Below are 26247 nucleotides of genomic sequence, written 5' to 3' on the forward strand. Positions count from 1 at the left end.
AGTATTCTTGCCTGGAGAATCCCATGGACAGAGGAGTTTGGCAGGTTACAGTCCATGGGGTCGCAGAGTCAGGCACAAGTGAAGTGACTTAGCACACCACACGTGATGATTAGCACACCATTGGTGAGGGCTAGGGGGATGACTGGGTCGGTCTTTCATAATCCAGCAGGTTAGCCTACACACAGGGAGGACACGTTTCTAGTGCAGTCAGAAAGGACAAGCTCCGAGGGCTCAAGTGTCTGTTTGCGTCACAATTACTAATGCTCTATTGGCCGAAGCAATTTACATCAACAACGCAGACTTAAGGATAGAGAAGTGAAGCGAAGTGAAAGTCGCTCAGTCGTGTCCAACTCTTTGCGACCCCATGGACTATACAGTCCATGGAATTCTCCAGGCAGAATACTGGAGTGGGCAGCCTTTTCCTTCTCCAGAAGGATGGAGAAACAGACTCCAGTTCTTGATGAGATGATCTATAACATCACGCTGCAAAGTCATAGTCGAAGGGAGAAGTTGTAGCCAGTTTTTACAATCTATCACATTTGGGTTTTCCTTTTGACTCAATCTAAATTTTTTTTCTTTCAATGTTGCTTTAAACCCAATTACATTTATTACATGACTGTTAGGTTTGATCTCAATTTGCCGTATCATTCTGTGCTATATGTATTCTGTTGTTATTTTTATTATGTTTCTGCCTGTGCAGTTGATTTGCTCTTTTATTAATTTTTTTGGCTTTAGGAAAAAAATACATATTTTTTGGTCATGCCATGGGGCTTGTGGGATCTTAGTTCCCTGACTAGGGATCGAACTCATGTCTCCTGAAGTGGAAGTGATGAGTCTTTATCTTTGGACTGCCAGGGAAGTTCCCTCCATCCTTAGTGTTATTGATTTCAGCAAGTCTATTTGAACATTTCTACTCCATGCCTCCTTCTAAGTCACCTCCTGTGACCCATGCAATACTTTAAAGTTTACCCTGAGAGTGTTGAATAAGGAAGTGAGGACACCTCCTTTACCTTCTGTCCTTCACTTTCTTAGACTCTTCCTCTCAGCAACAAAAAGGGCATTTTCTTTCTTGCATTGCATAGACTTTCCTTACATCAAATCCTTGTCCTATTTACTCTCTCATTTACTATAAAAACTCTTTTCTTACAGTCTTCTGGGCTTGGCTTTTATAAGCTTCTTTTCTCCTCCACAAGGCTTCCATTTCTTCCAAAAACCACAAGCACTTACTTTCAGGCTATTGTTTCAACACGGACTTGAAAGACTCTATTTTGAAACTCAAAGCTTTTTTCAGCAGGATTCTGTCTATCCAACCAGGATGATTTCCACTAGTTCAGCAGTGGGAGTAATGATGGGCCAGACCAGAACCAGGGATTATCAGGGAGGAAAGATTTATTGATTTAATATTCCCCAAAATGTTACACTGTGGATACACTGTAAGAAATTGTATGGAGTTTCATTACACAGAGGGCTTCCCAGGTGCCACCAGTGGTAAAGAATCTACCTGCCAATGCAGGAACACTAGAGACAACTGGTTCGATCCCTGGGTTGGGAAGATCCCCAGGAGGAGGGCACAGCAACCCACTCCAGTATTCTTGCCTGGAGAATCCCACGGACAGAGGAGCCTGGCGGGCTACAGTCCAGTGGGTTGCCAAGAGTTGGACATGACTGAAGTGACCTAGCATTACACAGATGGAAAATCAATGTTATCATAAATGAGTTTGGAAGCAGTGAAACATCTTCGGAAAGCATCATTAGGGCTCCCTAACATCCAGTTTTCTGGGCCCTCGTGGGCATACAAAAGACCACCGCTCCTGGTGTGATGGAGTCATGTGAGGCATTCTAGCCAATGAAAGGTAATGGAAGTGAAAGGGCTGAGGCAGTGAACAGCTGCTGATGTGACAAGTTCCTTCTGCCCCTTTGAAACGAGTTTCATGATGAGACGGATGAACTGCAGGATCAAACTAGTCTGAACTAAAGACACAATGCTTAGAGGACAGCTACCTACCCTGGAGAGTTGCTGGTCCCACAGAAGACTCCGCATGAGCAAGGAACAAATGTTTATTATGTTAAGATGCTGAGATTTTTGAAATTGTTTATTATCATGGCCTATGTTTATATACCCTCCTTCTTTGGCCATTGGCCTAATGCCTAATAAATGAGGGTACAAGCTATTGAGGGGAAAGTGTGTGTGTGTATATGTTTAATATGGGCCATCTTCTAAGTCTTTGTTGAATTTGTTAAAATATTGTTTCTGTTTTATGTTCTGGTTCTTTGGCCAAGAGGCGTGTGAGATTCTTAGTTCCCAGATCAGGGATCAAACTTGCACCCCCTGCATTGGAAGATGAAGTCCCAACCACTGAACGGAAGTCCATGGAAAGTGTGTTATTTTGATAGTTGACTTTTTCTTTCTTTTTTTTGCAAGCAGTGAAACTCGTTCACTCACTCAAAAACATTCAGTGAGTTGCCTGCTGCTGCTGCTGCTAAGTCGCTTCAGTCGTGTCCGACTCTGTGTGACCCCATAGACGGCAGCCCACCAGGCTCCCCCGTCCCTGGGATTCTCCAGCCAAGAACACTGGAGTGGGTTGCCATTTCCTTCTCCAATGCATGAAAGTGAAAACTGAAAGTGAAGTTGCTCAGTCATGTCCGACTCCTAGCGACCCCATGGACTGCAGCCCACCAGGCCCCTCCGTCCATGGGATTTTCCAGGCAAGAGTACTGGAGTGGAGTGCCATTGCCTTCTCTGCAGTGAGTTGCCTACCAAGTGCTAAGAGCTGGAGATTAATAGTACACAAACAAACACAAAAATTTTTTGCCCTTAAAGAGCTTATATAATAGTCAGAAAAAATTAAATCAAGTAACAAAATACTTGCTATGAGATAAGTGTTATGAAGCGAATAAACAATGGCTGAGTTGGACCTTAACAAGGGGTGGGGGTTCTAATTTCGATGGTGAGCTAGAGAGGAGGCATTTCTTCCAGCGTACGAAGAAAGGGGTCAAGTATTCCAGGTCACATGAGGAAAGAAAGATTGAGACTTAGAGTTTGAGGAACTAAGACCAATGTGACTAGACAGGAATAAATGAGGAACAAGCAGCAAACATAAAGTTGGAGAGATACACGGAGATAGATCAGGTTCTATCAGATAAGATCACCTTAATCTTCCTGGGATCAATGCCAGACAACTTCACCAATGTTCATTTCCTTTTTCCCTCCAACTGCCTCAACAAAGGACATATCCCTCATCTTTCTGACAGTTAATCCTTCTTAGACCCTCCCTGCTCTGGTCACAGGGAGACCTTCTTCTCTTCTTTTCATGCACTTGGCTCCTTTGGTCATCCTCTGCTCTTCTGAATCTTCATCCTCTCCCCAGTGCATCAGTCCTGTCAGCCAGTGTACAAAATACTCTATTTCTGTCTTAAGAAAAACATAATCTGGTATTATATTTCCTGACAGCTTCTGATCTATTTTGATTTCTTTCATCTTCCTTCCTGGGCTTGCCTGGTGGCTCAGACAGTAAAGAATCCGCCTGCAATGCAGGAGACCTGGGTTCAGTCCCTGGGTTGGGGAGATTCCCCTGGAGGCGGGCATAGCAACCCACTCCAGTATTCTCGGCCGGAGAATTCCCATGGACAGAGGAGTGTATTGAGCTACAGTCCATGGGGTCTCAAAGAGTCGGACATGACTGAGCGATTAAGCACAGCCCAGCCCAGCTTCCAATCTATTTCAATTTCTTTGTGTTCCTTTCTAGTTCCAGAGGTTTACAATTAATTTGTATGCTCACTGTTGATTCCTAAATAAGATGTCTTCTTGGAGCTTGAATCTCACATACCCAACTGTCAGTTTAGGGACTCCATTTGAAGGCTTGGTATAAACACTTCCCATCTTCTGAGCCCATCAGTGGATTATCCATCAGTTTTTTGTTTTTTTTTGGTCACGTCATGGGGCTTCTGGGATCTTCCTTCCCTGACCAGGGAAAGAACCCGGGACCTAGGCAATGAGAGTGGAGTCCTAACCACGGGACTGCCAAGAAATTTCTCATTTATTTTTTGTTTTTTAATATATCAGGAAATGATCCCACTGACAGCTCAGAGGTTCAGGCCCCAAATCTGGGAGCCTGGCTCACTACTGCTAATGCTAGTTTTCATGATCTCGTGTCTGAATTTATGAAATGGTCTTATGATTTGGCTCCTTGCTTCTATCATGCCTTCCTCTAATGCATTCTCTACATGGCTATTTTATTTTAACCTGGAATATTTTAACTGAAATAAATTTTAAAAAAGTAAAGAAACTGTGGCCAAACAAACTTCTATAACAAAAGCAGGATATATGCTGTAAAACTTACACAAAAAGGGGACCTCCCTGGTGGTACAGTGATTGGAAGGAAAATTTCCTTGGAAGCAAAGTTATGACCAACCTAGACAGCATATTAAAGAGCAGAGACATTACTTTGTTAACAAAGGTCCATCTAGTCAAGGCTATGGTTTTTCCAGTAGTCATGTATGGATGTGAGAGGTGGACTATAAAGAAAGCTGAGCACAAAAGAATTGATACTTTTGAACTGTGGTGTTGGAGAAGACTCTTGAGAGTCCCTTGGACTGCAAGGAGATCCAACCAGTCCATCCTAAAGGAGATCAGTCCTGGGTGTTTATTGGAAGAACTGATGCTGAAGCTGAAACTCATTCAATACTTTGGCCACCTGATGCAAAGAGCTGACTCATTTGAAAAGACCCTGATGCTGGGAAAGATTGAGGAAAAGAGGAGAAGGGGACGACAGAGGATGAGATGGTTGGATGGCATCACCGACTCAACGGACGTGAGTTTGGGTAAACTCTGGGAGTTGGTGATGGACACGGATGCCTGGAGTGCTGCGGTTCATGGGGCTGCAAACAGTCGGATACGACTGAGCGGCTGAACTGAACTGAACAGTGACTGGAACTCTGAGCTTCCAGTGCAGGATGCCTGGGTTTGATCCCTGGTCAGGGAACTAGATCCCACATGTCACAACTAAAACTATGCATGCCACAACTAAAGATCCCAAAACTGAGACCCAGCACAGTCAGATAAATCAATGAATTTAAAAATATTACACAAAAGATAGGCAAAAATAAAGAAAATAAAAAATAAACAAAAATATATAAACATTTTCACTTCCAAAGAGCACAGCTAATGAAATCGTGTACAAGCCCCTGCATCGTTTTCTTTTGAAGTAAAAGGCTGACTCAAGAGTTAACGATCAGGAAATGTGATGATGTAGAAAAAAAGAATAGCTATTGGGCTGGGGAACTGGTAACAATTTAGACTATAATTCAGCCACATGGCAGAATCACTCAACTCACAGTTTCCTGAAAGATATAGATAAAGGCCTGACACATATTCCTAAATTTTGTAACAGGAAGCATCCCCTCTCCAGATGAAAACTGCTGACCACGAGAACATGGGCTCTAGACTGAACTGATGATGCTTGACATTTCACCTTGATGTCAACTAGTCCAAGAACTGTCCACGAGCTGATCACACCCTGCTCCCTGGCCACTATAAAGCTCCTCACTACCCCCTCCACAGTGGGTCATATGGTCTTGATGGCAGAAACCCATTGTGGCTCCCTTTGCCTGGCAAAGCAATAAAAGCTACTCTTTCTGCTTCATCCAAAACTCTGTCTCCCTGTCTCTGTGAAGAGCTGGCCAAGTTTTGGCAACACTAACAACTTATGTAAAATCCTTCTAGATCTTTTTTCATACTACATAAATATACATATGTGCATTTTGTAATCAAAATGAGATATTGTAACATACGTATTGTATTGTGACTTGCCCTTTTCAGTTAACAAACTCCACCTTTCCATGGCACTGTGTTTCCAGCTCATATTCAGTCCATCTATATTCACATTTCTTCAGTTGTTCTGAAATTTCATAGGTAGTCTGTACAAATCAGAATTCAATCCAGACTCTATGTCCCTCACATTTCTTTTTATAGAGGCAGGGGCTTTTTTCCCTCAACTCTAAATTTTTAAAGAGATGGGACCAGTTTTTCTGCACAACATTCCAGCTTCTGGATTTGCTTGCTTTGTATGGTATCATTTAGTTTGCTCTTTTATCCCCTGCATTTCTCATAAATTGTGTTAGATGCAAAGAACTGACAGAGTCAAGTTAAACATTTTTGACTGGACTAGATCACAGATGATGATACTGTATACTTCATGACACCCCATGAGGTTGACGCACAGGGTGGTCTTTTAAACATGAATGGTATCATGTCACCATTGCTTAAATGCCATTTACAGCTTCCTACTTATTCTACATTACAACTCTTCAACTTGGCTTAAAACAGTCTGAAAGATTTGATGCCTTCAGTTCAGTTCAGTTCAGTCACTCAGTCGTGTCCTACTCTTTGCGACCCCATGAATTGCAGCATGCCAGGCCTCCCTGTCCATCACCAACTCCCAGAGTTCACTCAAACTCATGTCCATTGAGTCAGTGATGCCATCCAGCCATCTCATCCTCTGTCATCCCCTTCTCTTTTTGCCCCCAATCCCTCCCAGCATCAGAGTCTTTTCCAATGAGTAAACTCTTCACATGAGGTGGCCAAAGTACTGGAGTTTCAGCTTTAGCATCATTCCTTCCAAAGAACACCCAGGACTGATCTCCTTTAGAATGGACTGGTTGGATCTCCTTGCAGTCCAAGGGACTCTCAAGAGTCTTCTCCAACACCACAGTTCAAAAGCATCAATTCTTCGGCACTCAGCTTTCTTCACGGTCCAATTCTCACATCCATACATGACCACTGGAAAAACCATAGCCTTGACGAGACGGACCTTTGTTGGCAAAGTAATGTCTCTACTTTTGAATATGCTATCTAGGTTGGTCATAACTTTCCTTCCAAGGAGTAAGCATCTTTTAATTTCATGGCTGTAATCACCATCTGTAGTGATCTTGGAGCCCCCCAAAATAAACTGTGTCCCTGTTTCCACTGTTTCCCCATCTATTTGCCATGAAGTGATGGGACCGGATGCCATGATCTTCGTTTTCTGAATGTTGAGCTTTAAGCCAACTTTTTCACTCTCCTCTTTCACTTTCATCAACAGGCTTTTTAGTTCCTCTTCACTTTCTGCCATAAGGGTGGTGTCATCTGCATATCTGAGGTTATTGATATTTCTCCCGGCAATCTTGATTCCAGCTTGTGCTTCATCCAGCTCAGCGTTTCTCATGATGTACTCTTCCAATCTAATTTCATCCAGTCTCCACTTGCTTTTTAAAATTGTTGCCACACTGTTTCCACTCCCTGAACATGGGAAGCTGAAGTGCTTGCCTTCTAGGGCCTTTGCCCCTTGGTCTGGGAGAGCCTCCTCAGCCCCTACTTTCTCCCCTTCTCTTCCTTTCTCCTAAAGTCAAGCATCTTATCAAACTGTAGCCCCCCTCCTCTTGCTAAAAAAATATACTTCATATAACTATTATTAACTTTTTTTGCCACTTCATTTGGCATCTTCCATCCAACCTGAGCCCCCTGCAGTGGAAGTATGCAGTCTTAACCACTGGACCACCAGGGAAATCCCTCAAACTGCAGATCTTTTAAAGTTCACTTCCTCAGAAAAGCTGTCTCTAATTATTTGATAATTGTAATTATTTAAACTAGCTTCGTTGGAGGGACCCTCATACCCTACATCCCAAGCACCCTGCTTTTTGTACCAAGATACTTTTTCACATTGGCAGGTGATTCTTTACCACTAGCGCCACCTGGGAAGACCCCCAAGATACTTTTTTGGTCCACCTTAGTATCTGTGTCCATACCTGACAGTACGCTGCACAAGAGCAAGGGCCTTGCCTGTTCGACTCACTGTGTACACAGCATCTGTGCACAGCACCCCGCCGAATCAATCACCATAGGTCACAATAACCCTGAAGCAGCCATGTCTTGGGCAGGTGGCCGCAAACTCACGCCAGTGCCAGTAATAGTACCTCCCTGGGGAACTGTTCGAGTGCAGGAAGTTAGTTTTACGCAAGCGCTCGGCCCAATTGCCGAAGCAGTAGAAGGAAAGAGAAAAATTCCACAGGTGGGGCAGGCTGGCACCTCAAGATTCAGCCCCGGACGAGTGGGGCCCAGGTGAGCTGCCGGCTCCCCGACTCCCTCACGTGACCGCGGGCGGCGCGCCGAGTGCGCCTGCGCCGGAGCTCCCGGAAGTGGCCGGACCCGAAGCGCAAGCGGAGCGCACGTCCGTCAGCCCCTCAGTCCGCCCGTCCGCCGGCCCGGTACTCCGCGGCCCTCGGCCCTCGTCGCCCTCCCGTGGTGTCTTTGGCCCGAAGGGCGGCCGAGGCGCTCGCCATGGCGGCGTTCATCTCGGTACAGCTGAAAAAGACCTCGGAGGTGGACCTGGCCAAGCCGCTGGTGAAGTTCATCCAGCAGACGTACCCGAGCGGCGGGGAGGAGCAGGCCCAGTACTGCCGCGCGGCGGAGGAGCTCAGCAAGCTGCGGCGCGCCGCGCTCGGCCGCCCGCTGGACAAGCACGAGGGCGCGCTCGAGACGCTGCTGAGGTGGGCCTGGGGCCGGGTAGGGGGAGGCTGTCGGCGGCCTGCCGCTTGCCCTGCTTCCTCCGCCCTTCCTGACTCCTCACATCCACGGCCGGACCGGCCGCCCCACCCCAGCTTGGCCCGGCGCGTAGGTGTGGTCTGCATTTCTTCCTCCTGCAGGCCCGGGTGACCCTACCCACTTCCCCTGGCTGCCCGCCGCGGTCCGCCGTCCTCGGTCCTCCGGGGCCCGGCCGACCGGCCACCTGGGAGGAACGGTCCACCACGTATTCAGTCTCTCTTGTCACATTTACCCAGAACTAGTTTTCTTCACTTTTTTTTTTTTTTTTTGCGGGGGAGGGGGGTGTCTGTGAGACTCCTCCCTTCCTCCATTTTTGCATCACCGCAAAACTTTGTTGGCCAGGTTGGAATTTCATAATAGTAATTTGCTTGAGGGAAGTGGCAGAATTGGGGCTCTGGAACTCGTGTTTGTTACTTACTCCATACTGTCCACTTTGAAATGAACCCTCTTCCTAAGTTCATCGCAACCGAACGACTGATGGAGAATTCCATTGGTTGCTAAGTCAGTTCAGTCGTGTCCGACTCTGTTCGACCCCATAGACGGCAGCCCACCAGGCTCCCCCGTCCCTGGGATTCTCCAGGCAAGAACACTGGAGCGGGTTGCTATTTCCTTCTCCAGTGCATGAAAGTGAAAAGTGAAAGGGAAGTCGCTTAGTCGTGTCCGACTTTTCGCGACCCCATGGACTGAAGCCTACCAGGCTCCTCCGTCCGTGGGATTTTCCAGGCAAGAGTACTGGAGTGGGGTGCCATTGCCTTCTCCGTCCATTGGTTAGGAGCTGCCATTATTTAAAATTTAAACTTGAATGACAGAACGTTCCAGATAGGTTCCTTTTAATCAGTTTGTTCACAAACAGGTATGCACATAATGGAGTAAATTTGTTATCTTAGTAAATGTTTATTGAACTCAGGATGTATTTAATGAGAGTTTTTTATGTAGAACTTTCCAGTTAGGATGGCAGGACATTTTTATAGTACTTTATAGTTAAAATTCTTTCACTCACCTTTTTAATGATCACATTTTCTGTGTCTAATGTAGTCTCATTTCACAGGAAAAACACAGCTGTATTAAGACGGAAGTAGGAGCCGCTCAGGTTAAACTCACTAACTGAAAAGGCAACGAATATTGCTTCCTTAGGCATTCCTGGAGATGATTCTGCCTCCAGGATGTTTTCCTCTTAGGAGAGCTTTGTTCCTGTAATCCGGAGAGATGGCCACTGGCTCTCCTGTAATTACGGTGGTCTTAACAGTCAGGATCTTACACAAGAGTGCTTTTCTCCTGTGCCCTGGCAGAAGTCCACGGAAGCCTCTGATTGGATTGGCTTGTGCCCACGTACAGTGGGAAATGGCCTAATCGCCCTCCTCTGAGTCACTGTGCTGGTTTAACTTCTCCGTGCAGCATGGATTAAAGTAGCATTAGTATGGAGTCAGTTTTCCAGGAGGAGGGTACTGAATAGATTACGACCCCTTGGTGGTAAATTTTAAAAGCTAAGACTTGGGTTTTGAAGATATATAAGCTTGATACTTATATAAGCTTTTTAAAAAGTTAACCTATGAATACTTAGACATTCTTTATATTAACGTGCTCTTACCTAGACCTGAGTAGCGTTCAGTGAGGATTTTTCACTAGCAGTATTTACAAAGCATGGGTCATGGTATGAAATGAAAACAAGAATGCATTAGGTTTGGTCTCAACACTTAAGGAGCAGTGGAGTCTTCAGAGACTTGATAGACAAGAAAGGATAGTGAATATTGGTAATATGAGGTTTAAAACGTTTTAAATTTGTGCATTCTTTTAGTATTTTCCCAGGCATAAATGTGAGAACTGTTCCTAGGTTTTAGGGCTCTTGCAGAGACAGTTTGTTTGAAACTATTTCTTTAGTCGTCTCTGCATTATCCTCACATTAGCACATTCTTGCTTTTCAGGTGGAGTTAGGGTAAGCTGATAGATATTAGTACAGTGTATTACATTTTATAATGGAGGTATGTACAAAAGTATCTTTGGTATGCATCCTGTTATGGGGTGGTTCATCCAATTATGCAGAATATTTTACTGTTAATATATTTCAATAATTGTATAAACTGAGCATTAATTTACATATTTTAACTTAATGAACTTTTTGAAAAAGAAGATTTAAGTTAATTCCTAAAGAATAGAAACTAGCTTCGTAAGTACTGGCACACAGCTCTACACATATAGGTCCAGTGATGGACTTGCCTTTTTGTTTTTAGACGAACTCTTAAAATGTCCTAAAATACCGTTTATGTGTTGTAATATTAAAAGTGAATGTTATCCTTTGTAAAGTGACTTTAAGTACAAATTGGTTAGGAGTGCCTCAGTAAATATTGAATCTGATCACTAGGTGATCAGTCTTTTGTGGTGATTAATTTCTTTGTAGCTTACAGTCTCCTTCCATGAAAAAGCCTGGTTGTCAGCTTTCTGAAATGTGATCGAAAAAATGGAGGGTGAGCAGCATTCATGTATGGACTTTTCTGTGTTAGCCTGTTTTATATCATCTATGTTGCTGTACGAGGGTTGAATTCAGCTGTATGTGGGAGATCTCAGATTATCAGTGAATTAAATTATGATTTTGGTCTTGTGTAAAAAGTTGGTAGAGGGGTAGTTTAGATAGCTTAGGGATGGTATGGGCTTCCCGGGTAGCTCAGCAATGCTGGAGCCCCCGGTTTGATTCCTGTGGCAGGAAGATCCCCTGGAGAAAGGATCGGCTACCCACTCCAGTATTCTTGGACTTCCCTGGTGGCTCAGACTGTACAGAATTGGCCTGCAATGCAGGAGACTTGATTTTGATCCCTGGGTTGGGAAGATCCCGTGGAGGAGGGCATGGCAACCTACTCCAATATTCTTGCCTGAAGAATCCCCAAGAACAGAAGAGCCTGGCAGGCTACAGTCCATGGGGTCATAAAGAGTTGGACATGACTGAACGACTAAGTACAGCACAGCAAAGGGATGGCACTGTGAAATTCATCAGGTTCAGGCTCGTTTCAGCTATCTGCTCTGTAAAAGCTAGAGTCCTCGTTCCCAGGGTCCAGATAGCAGTTATACTCAACTTTTAGGCAAGAGAATGGAGGGAGGGACGGGGGGTAGGCAGAAGGCTAAGCCTTTAGGATGTTACCTGAAAACTGCCCCACAACACCCTGCTCGTCTGTTATTAGCCATTATGTATGTCCACGTCTTGGAAGGGTAGGAGAGGTAAAGGAATTTTTATTAAGGGCATGCATATACCCAGCTAAAATATGTGATTTTCTTAGGAAGGAAGGAGAGGTAATGATGTAGGCGATTAGCACATCAGTAGGCTCTCTGGTGGCTTAGCCGGTAAAGAATCTGCCTGCAACATGAGAGACCTGGGTTCAATCTGTGGATCAGGAAGATCCCCTGGAGAAGGGAATGGCAACCCATTCCAGTATTCTTGCCTGGAGAATCCCATGGAGAGAGAACCTAAGAGAACACGTCTGAGAAACTCACACTTTGTCTTCACTTTGAATAGGCTCTCAGTTCCCTTTGTCCCCACTTAGCTGCGCTCAGTGCCCACCTGAGCCGCGCTTGCTGTCCTGAACGTTTTCCCGAGAGTGAGCCTGTCCTCAAGATTTCTTGCAAAGATCTTCAAATGACCAGGCATGGAACCCACATCCCCTGCAGTGGAGGCAAAGTCTTAACCACTGGGCCACCAGGGAAGTCCCCTCAAGTTTCCTGTCTGGCTTCTTTGCACAATTTGCCTGCTTTCTGTCTAGGCAGTTAGATTTTTCAGCTGTGTCTGCTTCATTTATTCACTTTTCTTTCACCTTTTAGAAAATTTCATTGGAACTTCTTGTATGCTGTTGTGCCCTTTCCCATTCTTTTTGTCCTAGTGCAGTTACAGCTTTTTAATTTTTATTGCCTTTCCAGTGGAAGTTTGAGAGAGGGAGCAGAGAAGGTTGTTTATTCAGATCTCTTTGTTTAGCAAATAGTGTATTTGCATTTTCAGCTTTCTTCTGTGTTTATATCAATTTGCATTCTTCTTGGCAAGTAAATTTTTTTCCCTCCACATCCTCAGGAATACTCACTGATTAATAATTTAAATAAGTTGCTTTTTGCTGAATAGATGGGTGCGAGATGGTACCCAGTTTTAGGTTGCATTGCCTTGATATCTCTGAGATCCAGTATTTTCTGTTTGCTGGCTGGCCACTTTCTTTTTCTGTAAATTGCATGTCCTTTTTTTGGCCCATTTTCTACATTGTGTTTTCCTTACTGATTTTTAAGAGTTCTGTACATTTTCTGGCAATTTATCCTTTTTCTATTATTTATAGTACAAATATCTTTAAATCTGTTTTTTGTCTCTTATGTTTATGGTATCTTTTGTCACACAAAAGTCCTTGCAATTTTTTTTTTTTTTTTTTTGGTCTTGCCTCCTGTCATGTGGGATCTTAGTTCCCCAAACGGGGATGAACCCTCACCCACTGCAGTGGAAGCTCAGAAGCTCAGAGTTTGAGTAATGAAATCCTGAAAAGTGTTTTATTCTCCTCAAAATCTGTTGTTACAATTTTTTTCTTATTTCTGATGTTGCGTATGATTACCCCCCACCCCCCAATCAGATCTCTTGTAAGTTCAGAGCCATCTTTTTTTTTAAACCAAGTCTGCTTAACCTTTGGATTTATGCTGTCATTCACTTGTTTCTTTTTCCTCTTTTTGTATAGAATGATTAGCTTCTCAGCTTTTTTTGTTTTTCAAATACATCTCATTTAGGACTATATGTTTTTTCTGAATCTGCTTTCAGTTGCATCCAACTGGTTTTGGTATGAAGTATTCTTGTTGACATTTTTAAAATAATTTGTAATTTTAGTTTTCTTTAATGTGAGTCTTTTATAGAGCTTTTGTAACATTTCTAAATTTGTGTGTCACTTTTTTGTGGGTTAATACGTAGTTTGCTGCATTATGGTACTGTCTTTTTCTTTGTAAAATAAAGTTGATGGAACTAGTTTCATAATTCTGGAAATTTTCCCAAGCACTAATGTTTTATAAATCAAGAAAGAAATTTTGCTGTTCCATTTTACTTCTCAGCTGTTGCTTACATTCTGATTGGTGGTGAAGATATTGAGATAATATTAGCCCTAACGACATTGCTACAGTTTGTTAATCAAATAGAGTATGGTGGATATAAAGATAAATAATACTTGACCTTTGATCTCAAGGAGTACCTATAGTTGCCAGACCTTAGTTTGGCTGAGTTAATTTTATTTATGCTACATAAATGAGTAAACACAGATTTAACAGGAAAAGTTAAAATCTTTGTTTGATAAATAAAGTGGCTTGTCAGGACTGTCTTCATTATTTGTAATCCTGGAGGGAATTTGCTGCCATACTCTACTGCAGCAGTGCTTCTATGAGTGATTCTTCATGAGATAGATTGGGCAAAGAAGGAAGTGTGAGGGTAAGGTGCAGGAGGCGTCCACTGGCTCTAATCAATACCTGGCCCAGCGCTCTGGTCTTCTGTATCTGGTTGGTGGGCTTGGAGTTGCCCAGCCCTCAGTACTGACTGGGACTGGATGGCTTACGTGAGTTGTGTTGCGGTATCACTTTCCATGTGGATTGGTTGTTCTTGGTCTCCATACCTTCCCCCTAAAAAGTTTTTTTTTAATTAGGATTTTTGGAGAAGACTCTTGAGAATCCCTTGGACTGCAAGGAGATTGAACCAGTCCATCCTAAAGGAGATCAGTCCTGGGTGTTCATTGGAACGACTGATGTTGAAGTTGAAACTCCCAGTACTTTGGCCACCTGATGCGAAGAGCTGACTCATTTGAAAAGACCCTGATGCTGGGAAAGATTGAGGGCAGGAGGAGAAGGGGATAACAGATGAGATGGTTGGATGGCATCTTTGACTCAATGGACATGAGTTTGAGTAAACTCCGGGAGTTGGTGATGGACAGGGAGGCCTGGTGTGCTGCAGTTCATGGGGTCGCAAAGAGTTGGACACGACTGAGCGACTGAACTGAACTGAATGGAAATTTGTTTTATCTTTGGTATATTAAAATAAATATATTCGTTTGCTATTTTTTTTCCCCATGAGGTTTAAAAAGTTGAGTTCTTAGTTATTTGCTCTAGAGCCATTGAGTTCTTAAAGTACTGCTGCTGCTGCTAAGTTGCTTCAGTTGTGTCTGACTCTGTGCGACCCCATAGATGGCAGCCCACCAGGCTCCCCCGTCCCTGGGATTCTTCAGGCAAGAACACTGGAGTGAGTTGCCATTTCCTTCTCCAGTGCATGAAAGTGAAAAGTGGAAGTGAAGTCGCTCAGTCATGTCCGACTCTTCGCAACCCCATGGACTGCAGCCTACCAGGCTCCTCCATCCATGGGTACTAGAGAATATAAAAAACACTTCTGAATATTTGCAAAATCAGAATCTGTAGCTCCTGTTTTTCCAACATGTGCTGTGTGTCTGAAATCATTCATCTCAGGTTGGGACTAGAACCCATGTGCTGGGCCTTGAACCCAGCCAAAACCCACACTACCTGGTTTCAGTTTAGAATGAAGTTGAGGTTCTTGATGTCTCATCACAGAAAGAATAGAGTGAGAGACAAAGTGATAGGTAAGAAATGAATTTACTGGGATTCAGAGAGAAACACACTCCACAGACAGAGTGGGGGCCATTGAAGAGAGCAAGTGCTGCAAAATGTGGCGTGGTTAGTTTTTATAGGCTGGGTAATTTCATATCCTAAAAGATGATGCTGTGAAAGTGCTGCACTCAACATGCCAGCAAATTTGGAAAACTCAGCAGTGGCCACAGGACTGGAAAAGATCAGTTTTCATTCCAGTCCCAAAGAAAGGCAATGCCAAAGAATGCTCAAACTCACACACATTTGCACTCATCTCACACGCTAGCAAAGTAACACTCAAAATTCTTTAAGCGAGGCTCCAACAGTATGTGAACTGAGAACTTCCAAATGTTCAAGTTGGATTTAGAAAAGGCAGAGAACCAAAGCTCAAATTGTCAACATCCGTTGGATCATAGAAGAAGCAAAGGAATTCTAAAAAAACACGTACTTCTGCGTTACTGACTACACCAAAACCTTTGACTGTGTGGATCACAACAAACTGTGGAAAATCCTTCAAGAGATGGGAATACCAGACCACGTTACCTGCCTCTTGAGAAATCTGTATGCAGGTCAAGAAGCAACAGTTAGAACTGGACATGGAACAACAGACTGGTTTCAAATCGGGAAAGGAGTATATCAAGGCTGTATACTTTCACCCTGCTTATATAACTTATATGTAGAGTACATCATGAGAAATGCTGGACTGAATGATGCACAAGCTAGAATCAAGGTTGCTGGGAGAAATCAGTAACCTTAGATATGCAGGTGACACCACCCTTATGGCAGAAAATTAAGAAAAATTTAAGAGCCTCTTGATGAAAGTAAAAGGGGAGAGTGAAAAAGTTGGCTTGAAACTCAACATTCAGAAAACTAAGATCATGGCATCTGGTCCCATCACTTCGTGGCAAATAGATGGAGAAACAATGGAAACAGATTTTATATTTTGGGCTCCCAAATCACTGCAGATGGTGACTGCAGCCATGAAATTAAAAGACACTTGCACCTTGGAAGAAAAATATGACCAACCTAGATAGCATATTGAAAAGCAGAGACATTACTTTGCCAGCAAAGGTCCATCTAGTCAAAGCTATGGTTTTTCCAGTAGTCATGCATGAATGTGAGAGTTGGACTATAAAGAAAGCTGAGCACCAAAGAATTGATGCTTTTGAACTGTGGTGTCAGAGAAGACTTGAGAGTCCCTTGGACAGCGAGGAGATCCAACCAGTCCATCCTAAAGGAAATCAGTCCTGAATATTCGTTTGAAGGACTGATGTTGAAGCTGAAACTTCAATAGTTTGGCCACCTGATGCGAAGAACTGACTCATTTGAATATACCCTGATGTTGGAGAAGATTGAAGGCTGGAGGAGAAGGGGACGACAGAGGATGAGATGGTTGGAATGTATCACCGAGTCAATGGACGTGAGTTTGAGTAAGCTCTGGGCTTTGGTGATGTACAGGGAAGCCTGGCGTGCTGCAGCCCATGAGGTCCCAAAGAGTCGGACACAACTGAACTGAACTGTGGTTAGCAGTGTCTCCTTTCTTTTGAAAAGAGTTAGTTTCTTTGTGGAGTTTACTCCATACTATGAAATCAGGTATTAATGATTTCCGGTGACTACTGTACTTATGTTTCATTTTTTCATACTTACATTTCATGTTATATAACCTATCCTAAAATGAAAGTTGCTCAGTCATTTCTGACTCTTTGTGACCCCATGCACTATACAGTCCATGGAATTCTCCATGCCAGAATACTGAAGTGGGTAGATCTCCAGGGGATCTCCCCAACCCAGGATTGAACTGAGGTCTGCTTCATTACAGGCGGATTCTTTATCTGCTGAGCCACCAGGGAAGCCCTTCCTCCCTTACCAGAGAGTCCAGCCATCTCAACCTGGACAGCTGGCAGGAGATAAGGCAACTTTCTGAGTCACTAATTCCTGGTTCATGTCAGAGTCATGTCACTCCTTGCAACACCATGTACTGTATCTTGCCAGGCTCCTCTGTCCATGGAGTTCTCTAAACAAGAAAACTGGAGTGGATTGTCGTTTCCTTCTCCAGGGCATCTTCCCGACCCAAGGATCGAACCTGGGTCTCCTGTATTGCACGCAGAGTCTTTACCATCTCAGCCACAAAGGAAGCCAGCCTATCCTAAGACACTTATTTTACTTTGAGAATTCCATCACGTAGCTTTTAGGCATTTAAATGTAGGATATAAATGTACTGTTACCCCACACAAGTCAAATTTTGAGAGTTAACCCCAAAAGCTTTGGAGTAAATAGATACAAAGAAATTTGGTATGTTCTGTGTAGCCTTTCTTTTTTCCTTGATCCATTTGCAGAGAGTATTTTCATTTCCTCCTACTTCCTTCCGGTTTAGAGCAGAGGGCAGCAAATGAAGGCCTGCCCAGCTGCCTGCTTTTGTGTGGTCTGGGGCACTCTCTAGCGGGTTGGCGCTGGGAGCCTTGGACAGCTGGGTAGGGTGCTCCCCTCTGCCCCGTCCTCCCTTTCATTTTCAGTGTCTGCCTCCCTGGCCGGTAGCCAGGCCTCACTGCTGCCCAGGACTTGCTTAGGTGTCACTACACATTGGATGTTCTGCTTGGCAAGTGGCTTGGCAGTGAATGATGTAATCTCGAACCAGGAATTGGTGACTCAGCAAGTCACCTTATCTCTTGCCAGCTGTCCAGGTTGAGATGGCTGGACTCTCTGGCAAGGGAGGAAGGCATGCCGGAATTTGAGTGTCACCGGGGCAGAGATCAAAACTGACTGCGTTGACCGCTACCCACCTCTTGTCTCCTGGATTTCTCACTGCCTGACTGAATAGTTTTCCTTCAGAGAACTTCAGCTGATGGTAGTTAGATACCTGTCCCTAGCTATCCCATCATCTGAGGTGGCCCAACCAGGTAGAAAGGGTGCAGGGCAGGGCAGATGTTTTCTCTTTTGTTATGTTGTAACAGGTACCTGCATGTCATCCTTGATTTTTGCCTTTGTTCTGGCAAGGCCTAGGATGTGCTCAGTCACGTCCAACTCTTTGCAACCCCATGGACTAGCCCGTCTCGCTCCTCTGTCTATGGAATTCTCAAGGCAAGAATACCTGAGAGGGTTGCCATTTCCTCCTCCGTGGGGTCTGCCCGACCCAGGGATTGAACCCACGTCTCCTGCACTGGCAGGTAGATTCTTTACCACTGAGCCACCTGGGAAGCCCAAAGACGAAGTGTGGGGATCCCTGCTCTGTAGCCCTGTTGGCCCCTTTGCTATGCTGGCTCGCCCTTAGGGGCTGTGGCCTCAGGGTCTCTGTACTCACTTGTCTCTCTTTATGGACACATTCTTTAGTAGTTCCTATTTGTTCTCAAAACAGAATCTCAGGTTTTACGTTTCAGAGATAAAAAAGTTGCTTTTTGAAAACTTTGCATTTTGCTGATTCTTTTGTTTGGAGCTAGTAATGAAGCTTAGCAAGTAAGATCCAGTTCCTGCTCTCAGGGAGTTTAGAACCGATTAATACATAACTGACTGTGGTAAGTTGTGAAGGGAAAATTCCGGGCCCTAAGTGATTGTCAGTGGAGAGGCGTTTAGAAAAGGCATGACGTTGACTGCTGCTGTTGCTTCTGCCACCACCATGCATCACCTGACTGCTTCAGTGTAGTAGCTTCCTGACTTCTCTGGACTCCTGCCGTTTGCACACCTGTGAGTCAGTTTTCTACAGAGGGTCTGGGGTGAATCTGAAAATAGATTAGCTCGTGTTACTCTTGTCCACACCCTTTGGTGCTTCCTCTTCTTTTTTTTTTGGTGCTTCCTCTTCTTAAGCAGTAGTAGAAGCCAAAAGTCTTACAGATGCACTCGAGGCATCATTACTTCCTTGATTTCATCTGCTGTCTTCTCCTGTGCTTGCTCTCCAGCCATATCCTCCTCATTGTGCAGAGGTATTTTCAGGCATACGTTTTTCTCAGATTCCTGGCACTTGTTCTCCCTTCCACTGGTGATGCTTTTCCCCACATCCCATCACTTCCTTCGTGCCCTATTATACATGACATTAAAAATTTTTTTTTGTTTTACTTGTACGTAGTCCAATGACCATGTTATTTAAAAAAAAAACTATAGCCTTCTCATGTCACCCCCTGCACATGACCTTATCCCTCTCACCTCTTTATTTCTCCCATTGCATTTAACACTATGTGCTATTCTGCATTGTTACTTAATTTTGTTTTGCCTCCAGCTCTAAAAGTAAGCTGTACAAGGGTGCAGATTTTTTAATATTTATATACTGCTGAATTCCTGTTGTAGAACTGTGCTTGGTGCATGGCAGACTGTTAGCATGGGCTTCCCAGGTAGTGGTAAAGAACCCGCCTGCCAGTGCAGGTGTCATAAGAGACTTGGGTTCGATCCCTGGGTTGGGAAGATCCCCTGGAGGAGGGGATGGCAATCCACTCGACTATTCTTGCCTGGAAAATCCCACGGAGAGAGGAGTCTGGCAGGTTAGAGTCCATAGGGTTGCAAAGAGTCGGACATGACTCAAGCGACTTAGCACGCATGCAGACTGTTAGTATGTCTTTGTTGAAAGAGTGAATGAATGAGGACGAGAAAAATGGGAAATTGTGATGGGAAAGTTTCTGGGTGAAGGGAAAGAAAATGGGTGAATGTCCTGAGCCAGGAGAGAGCACAGAATCTTAATGCCTACAGAGTGTAGTGAATATTCTTAGTTGAGGCTGGAAAATTGGGTAATGAATGATACCACAATTTTTGGATGGAATTATAGTGGGAATCCAAGAATACTCTCCTACATAACCACAGTACAGCTTTCAAAGTCAGGAAATTAACATTGATTAAATATTACCATTTAATCTGTTGTACTCATTCAAATTTTGCTGACTTTACTATTAATGTTTACAGGTCCAGTATCTAATACCAGATCTTGCATTGCAATTAATTGCCTTTTTAGTCTATTTCAGTCTGGAACAGTTCATCAGTTTTTCGTTGTTTTTCAAGACGTTGGCATTTTTGAAGAGTAGGTACAGGCTGCTTACTTTGTAGAATGTCCCTTAGTTAAAGGGCTTGCCTCTTATTTTCTTGGATTTTATGCATGGTGGGGCTGTTGTACAAACCCAAATGATGCTGTGTTTTTTTTAATGCACCTTAAGAAAAGCATGAGGTTGATTTGTCCCATTGCTGATAATGTTTGATGTTTATCACTTTGTTAAGATGGTGTCCGCCAGTTTTTTTGACCTCACAGTTAATAAGTTATATTAAGTAGTAAGTAACAGTTAGAACTGGACATGGAACAACAGACTGGTTCCAAATGGGAAAAGGAGTTCGTCAAGGCTGTATATTGTCACCCTGTTTATTTAACTTATATGCAGAGTACATCATGAGAAACGCTGGACTGGAAGAAGCACAAGCTGGAATCAAGATTGCCGGGAGAAATATCAATCACCTCAGATATGCAGATGACACCACCCTTATGGCAGAAAGTGAAGAGGAACTAAAAAGCCTCTTGATGAAAGTGAAAGTGGAGAGTGAAAAAGTTGGCTTAAAGCTCAGCATTCAGAAAACGAAGATCATGGCATCCGGTCCCATCACTTCATGGGAGATAGATGGGGAATCAGTGGAAACAATGTCAGACTTTATTTTTCTGGGCTCCAAAATCACTGCAGATGGTGACTGCAGCCATGAAATGAAAAGACGCTTACTCCTTGGAAGGAAAGTTATGACCAACCTAGATAGCATATTCAAAAGCAGAGACATTACTTTGCCAACAAAAGTCCATCTAGTCAAGGCTATGGATTTTCCTGTAGTCATGTATGGATGTGAAAGTTGGACTGTGAAGAAGGCTGAGTGCCGAAGAATTGATGCTTTTGAACTGTGGTGTTGGAGAAGACTCTTGAGAGTCCCTTGGACTGCAAGGAGATCCAACCAGTCCATTCTGAAGGAGATCAGCCCTGGGATTTCTTTGGAAGGAATGATGCTAAAGCTGAAACTCCAGTACTTTGGCCACCTCATGTGAAGAGTTGACTCATTGAAAGAGACTCTGATGCTGGCAGGGATTGGGGGCAGGAGGAGAAGGGGACAACAGAGGATGAGATGGCTGGATGGCATCACTGACTCGATGGATGTGAGTCTGAGTGAACTTCGGGAGTTGGTGATAGACAGGGAGGCCTGGCGGGCTGCGATTCATGGGATCACAAAGAGTCGGACACGACTGAGCGACTGATCTGATCTGATCTTGTGGGGAGATACTTTGAGATTCTGTAATACCCTGTTTCCATCAAGCTTATGTTTTAGCTTCTGGTAATGATTTTACCTGAATCAGATATATTATGAAAGGGGCAACGTCGTGACTTTGCTCACCTCGTTGTTTCTTCTAGATTCATTGGTTGGCATTGTATATTAGGGTAGAGTTTTCCCTGTTAAATTGTTTGTTCTGTTTACTTTAGAATGATCTTATTTTCCTCAGTGGAGTATGATTTGCTATTTGTTTGAATTATTCTGGACTTGGCTAGTGGGAGCTGCTTTCAGCTAGTTCCTGTGTACTTTTGACATTTCCTCCTCATGTTTTAAGTACTTCCTTAACTTTCTGGCATAGCTGAATGTTTAGGCTTGACTTGAATTTTCTCATTGTCAGCCGTGGGGTCCGTCATTTCTCTAAGGAGCACTGGCTCTGTTTATTAATTATTAATTAATTCATTTATTTATTGGCTATACCACGCAGCTTATGCGATCTTAGTTCCCGGACCAGGGATGGGACCCATGCCCCCTGCAGTTCAGTGCAGAGTCCTAACCACTGGCCCACCAAGGGAAGTCCCAACGCTGGCTCCATTTAGTGCAGAGCATAATTTATCTGGACTCTAGGTGTGCTTTTTGCTACTTAGTATTATTGTTGCTAGAGCCTCTCAGCATATAAATTTAGGAAATACACACACACATTTATACCACTTTTTGTATCTGTATTACACTGTGTTAAAAATGAGTTCACACTGATACCTCCAGTTCCAGTCCACAGCCAGTTTCTTCTAGCTGTCCACTATCCCATATTTGTAACTCTTTTTTTCCAAGGCAGTTAGAAACCTGACTCCCATTATCTTCAGTGTATTTAATTGTTCTGTTCTTCCTGTTTGTAACCAAACTTGTAGCCATGGCAGCCATAAACTTGATCTCTGATTTGTCCTATCTGCTCCCACCCCTCCTGAAAACTAAGCTTCAGAAATAACAATTGCAGTCAACCCTGATGACTCGTGGGAGGGGATGGGCAGGGAGGTGATAAGGGGAAGAAGAAAGATTAGAGGCCAGTTAGAAGCTTGGCCTTGGACACCCCTTAACCCCCACCTTGCTAGCTCAGAGGTCACGTTTCATGGTCATTCTGGCTGCTATATGGAGAACAGATGGAAGAATGAGAAAGAAGAGAAAGGGTGACTGGCTGGGGAACTTGTGGATTAGTCTGCTTTCAGGGGAGAGGGGAAATGTTGGCACACTGTGTAGCATTGGTGGAAATGGATGGGGCGGACATACTGAAATCACATTTGAAAGCTGGTAAACCTGGGCAATGGCACCCCACTACAGCACTCTTGCCTGGAGAATCCCGTGGACAAAGGAGCCTGGTGCGATGCAGTCCATGGGGTCGAGAAGAGTCAGACACGACTCGGCGGCTTAACTACTTTTCACTTCCCTGCATTGGAGAAGGAAATGGCAACCCACTCCAGCACTCTTGCCTGGAGAATGCCATGGACAGAGGAGCCTGGTGGGCTGCCGTCTGTGGGGTCGCACAGAGTCGGACACGGCTGAAGCGACTTAGCAGCAGCAGCAAACTGCTTTTGCTGCTGCTGCTGCTAAGTCACTTCAGTCGTGTCCGACTCTGTGCAACCCCATAGATCAGTAGTTTACCAGAGGTGTTAATTTGTCCAGTGGATGTAAACAATAACCTTAATAAGAAATAGTATTTTAAGAAATGCATTGGTTACCTAGGCAGAGGTTAGTTTGCTTTTAGCGAATAATAGTAGACAAATATTTTTCTTTGGTGCTAAGAGTTTTTTGTTAATAGTTTTTTCATTGCATGCATTTTAGCTATAGGTTTACACATTAAAAGACTATGTTAATTAATTTTAAAATGGCTGATTGAAATCTAATTTGTGGGCCACTGAAAGTAAGCATGCGTAAGTTTAAGTATACTCTTAAACCAGTTGTATTTATATAAATGTGTGTAATACTTAGCTTTGGTAATTTTAGGTTTTGACTGGTTTTTATATTGATCAATTATTTTTTATTGTTCCTTTTTCTTCCTGATTTATGGAGATGTAATTGACACTTAGCTCTGTGTAAGTTTAAGGTATAGTACAGCGTAAGGATTTGACGTTAAGTCATGAATTGGTGAGTACTGTAAGTTTAGTGAATATCCATCATCTTATATAGATACAAAATTAAAGAAATAGAAATCTTTTTCCTTGTGGTGAGAACACTTAGGATTTACTCTCTTAACAACTTTCATATATAGTATAAAGCAATGTTAATTACATGTATCATATTGTGTTAGACAGCCCTGGTATCAGTACTTAGTTACCTTATGACTAGAAGTTTGTACCTTTGACTGCCTTCATCCAGTTCTTCTCCCCTCAAGTCCCCACCTCTGGTAACTGAAAATTGGATCTCTTTTTCTGTGTGTGTTTGGTTTTGAAGTAGAATTGACCCACAACACTGTGTTAGTTTCTGTCACACAGCATAGTGATTTAGTATTTCTGTACGTTTCAAAGTAATCCCAGTATGTTCAGATGCCATTCGTCACCATACAAAGATATTACATAACTATTGACCACATTCCCCACACTGTACATTCCATATCTGTGGCTCATTTATTTTCTATTAGACATTTGTATGCCTAATCTCCTATACAGTAGGGAAAAGACAGCTTCTGAAGTAAATGGTGTTGGGAAAACTGGACTACTTCTCACGCCATGAGCAAAAATAAATTCAAAATGGATTAAAGACTTCTAGATGTAAGACCTGAAGCCATAAAACTTCTAGAAGAAAACAAAATACACTGTTTGATATGAGTCATATCTTTTTATGTCTCCTCAGTCAAGGGAAACAAAAGCAAAAATAAACAAATTTGCTCTCTTTTTCAGATACTATGATCAGATCTGTTCCATTGAACCCAAATTTCCATTTTCTGAAAACCAGGTAAGTCATTTGTTTTAAAGTTACATGTGATAATGGTAAATCACCCATTTCCTCTTACCCTTGGTGTTTTATTAAAATAAACGGTGTCTCTTCACTGTCTAGGTTTTTATAACACTTTTAAATGAAAAACTTTTAAGCCCATCTGTTATGAATCTGTGCTGCTTTGAAGTGTCTCTTGAAATTCTGTTCATGCCGTTCCTCAGTCACTTCTGTGCTCACGTAGTGCATTGGATTGCATTTTTCTTCCTGCATTTTTTATCTGTAGAAAGTATGGACCAAGATAATCTGTGATGTCCTTTCCTTTGGTTTTTACAGAATAAAGTAGGAAACTATATGATTCAGGACGTATTTAGTTTCAGTTTATGTGCTTTAAAAATTATTTGCCCAAGTTGCATTTGCATATAAACTTGAAATACTGTTATGATTAGGTGTTACACTGTAGGCATGTCAGTCTTTCTCTTGAAAGATAGATATTGAAAGTGCTGATGATTTCGTGCAGTTATATTTGGGACACTTGTTAAAAGTTTTTAACTTTTGTGACATTTCTAAATGTTAAAATAGTTTGTACAAAATACTTTAAGCATAAAGTTTTTACAAGTCAAGTGATGTGGTGAGACTTGTTTTAAAATACCCCAGGAGAAAAAGTATGTGTGTGTTGGTGTTTGGATTGGAAAGTGTGGGTAGATGAGTGGAGACGGGTAGAAGACTGATGTGTGTATGTGAGTTCCTTGTGTTACTGTCTCTACTTTCAGGTGTATTGAAAATTTCTCTCAGCCATAGTTGAAAAATTCTGTATTGGATTGCAATACATAATTTAAAAGAGGCTAAATTCTTTTAACCTTCACACTGTGGAATAGTTTAGAGTGAGATGCAGTTTTTAATTAAGTAAACTTTTTATTCGTGTATAAAACACACACAGAACAGTTAACAAACAGTGTATAGCCTGAGTCATCACGAAGTGAATATACACGTCTGCTGCTGCTGCTAAGTCACTTCAGTTGTGTCCACTAGCCATCACCCAAATCAAGAAATAAAAGTTTATCTCATCCTGGAAATTCTCCTACTTAAGTGCCTGTTCTGTTCAGGTCACTGTGGATTTGTAAAGATGCGCAAGACCATGTTTTCTGGAGAAGATAGTGTGTGTGTGATTACTGTGGAAGAGCAACGTTGCAGATATCCTACTGCCTGAATTTTACTTTCAGAAAAGAACATTTCATGGTTCACAAAAAGGAAAAGGAGTAGTTTGGTTAGAGAAGATAGTGTTTTAGACAGATTGAAACTTTTGTCCTTTTCTTCACTGTGGATTGTTTTTTGAAAGAGACTGAATGAGATTCAGGAAGGTAACATAATTTTCTTTTTCCCCTCCTCTTTGTATCAAGATCTGCTTGACATTTACCTGGAAGGATGCTTTTGATAAAGGTTCACTTTTTGGAGGATCGGTAAAATTGGGTATGTAATTTTAAAATAAAAATGACAGGAAATTTGTTCCATCTTGGATTGTTTTAGTCTCCAAAATTGCTCTCCTAATGACTCTTTGTAAATAATGAAAATTTTTATGTTTCGTTTTCTTTTTAACTTCAACTTCTAATGAAATTTCCAAATACTTGTAGAGAGCCTATGTCTTGCCAGGCACTGTCCTAGTTTTAAAACTGAACAAGATAGTTGTATTCAGTCTGGTTGGAAGATAGCTGATCATTTTAAAGTACAGTGGGAAGTATATTAACCTCTGAAGAAACTTATGGGCACCTAGACAAGGAAGTAGTTAATTCTGCTCTTGAATGCACGTGATGTTTGAATGAATCCTTGAAGGATGAATTTGTTTTTTCCAGGTAGAAAATAATGTTACAGGTAGAATAACCAAAAGTCAGAAGAGTGAAGGCTTTTTTTTATCTACCAGCTCATCATGTTAACCTTTCTGTGTGTTAATTTTC

At 42.8% G+C, this 26247-nt stretch overlaps 1 protein-coding gene across 2 annotated transcripts in view; it reads left to right on the plus strand.

Moving 5' to 3' along the window:
• The first annotated feature begins 8171 nt into the window (after positions 1-8171).
• The window catches only part of PDCD6IP (programmed cell death 6 interacting protein), a 68960-nt gene continuing 50884 nt past the window's right edge, over positions 8172-26247 (plus strand). The window contains exons 1-3 of one of the 2 annotated variants that reach the window (XM_070777370.1): positions 8172-8523; positions 24262-24316; positions 25696-25765. In XM_070777370.1, coding sequence (XP_070633471.1) covers positions 8315-8523; positions 24262-24316; positions 25696-25765 — 334 coding nt within the window. In that variant the 5' untranslated portion in view covers positions 8172-8314. The remainder of the gene's footprint in view (positions 8524-24261; positions 24317-25695; positions 25766-26247) is intronic. The other variant, XM_070777371.1, reaches the window with a different exon arrangement.

The sequence above is a fragment of the Bos indicus genome, chromosome 22 (genome assembly GCF_029378745.1).
Source record: "Bos indicus isolate NIAB-ARS_2022 breed Sahiwal x Tharparkar chromosome 22, NIAB-ARS_B.indTharparkar_mat_pri_1.0, whole genome shotgun sequence".
NCBI classification, from domain to species: Eukaryota; Metazoa; Chordata; class Mammalia; order Artiodactyla; family Bovidae; genus Bos; species Bos indicus.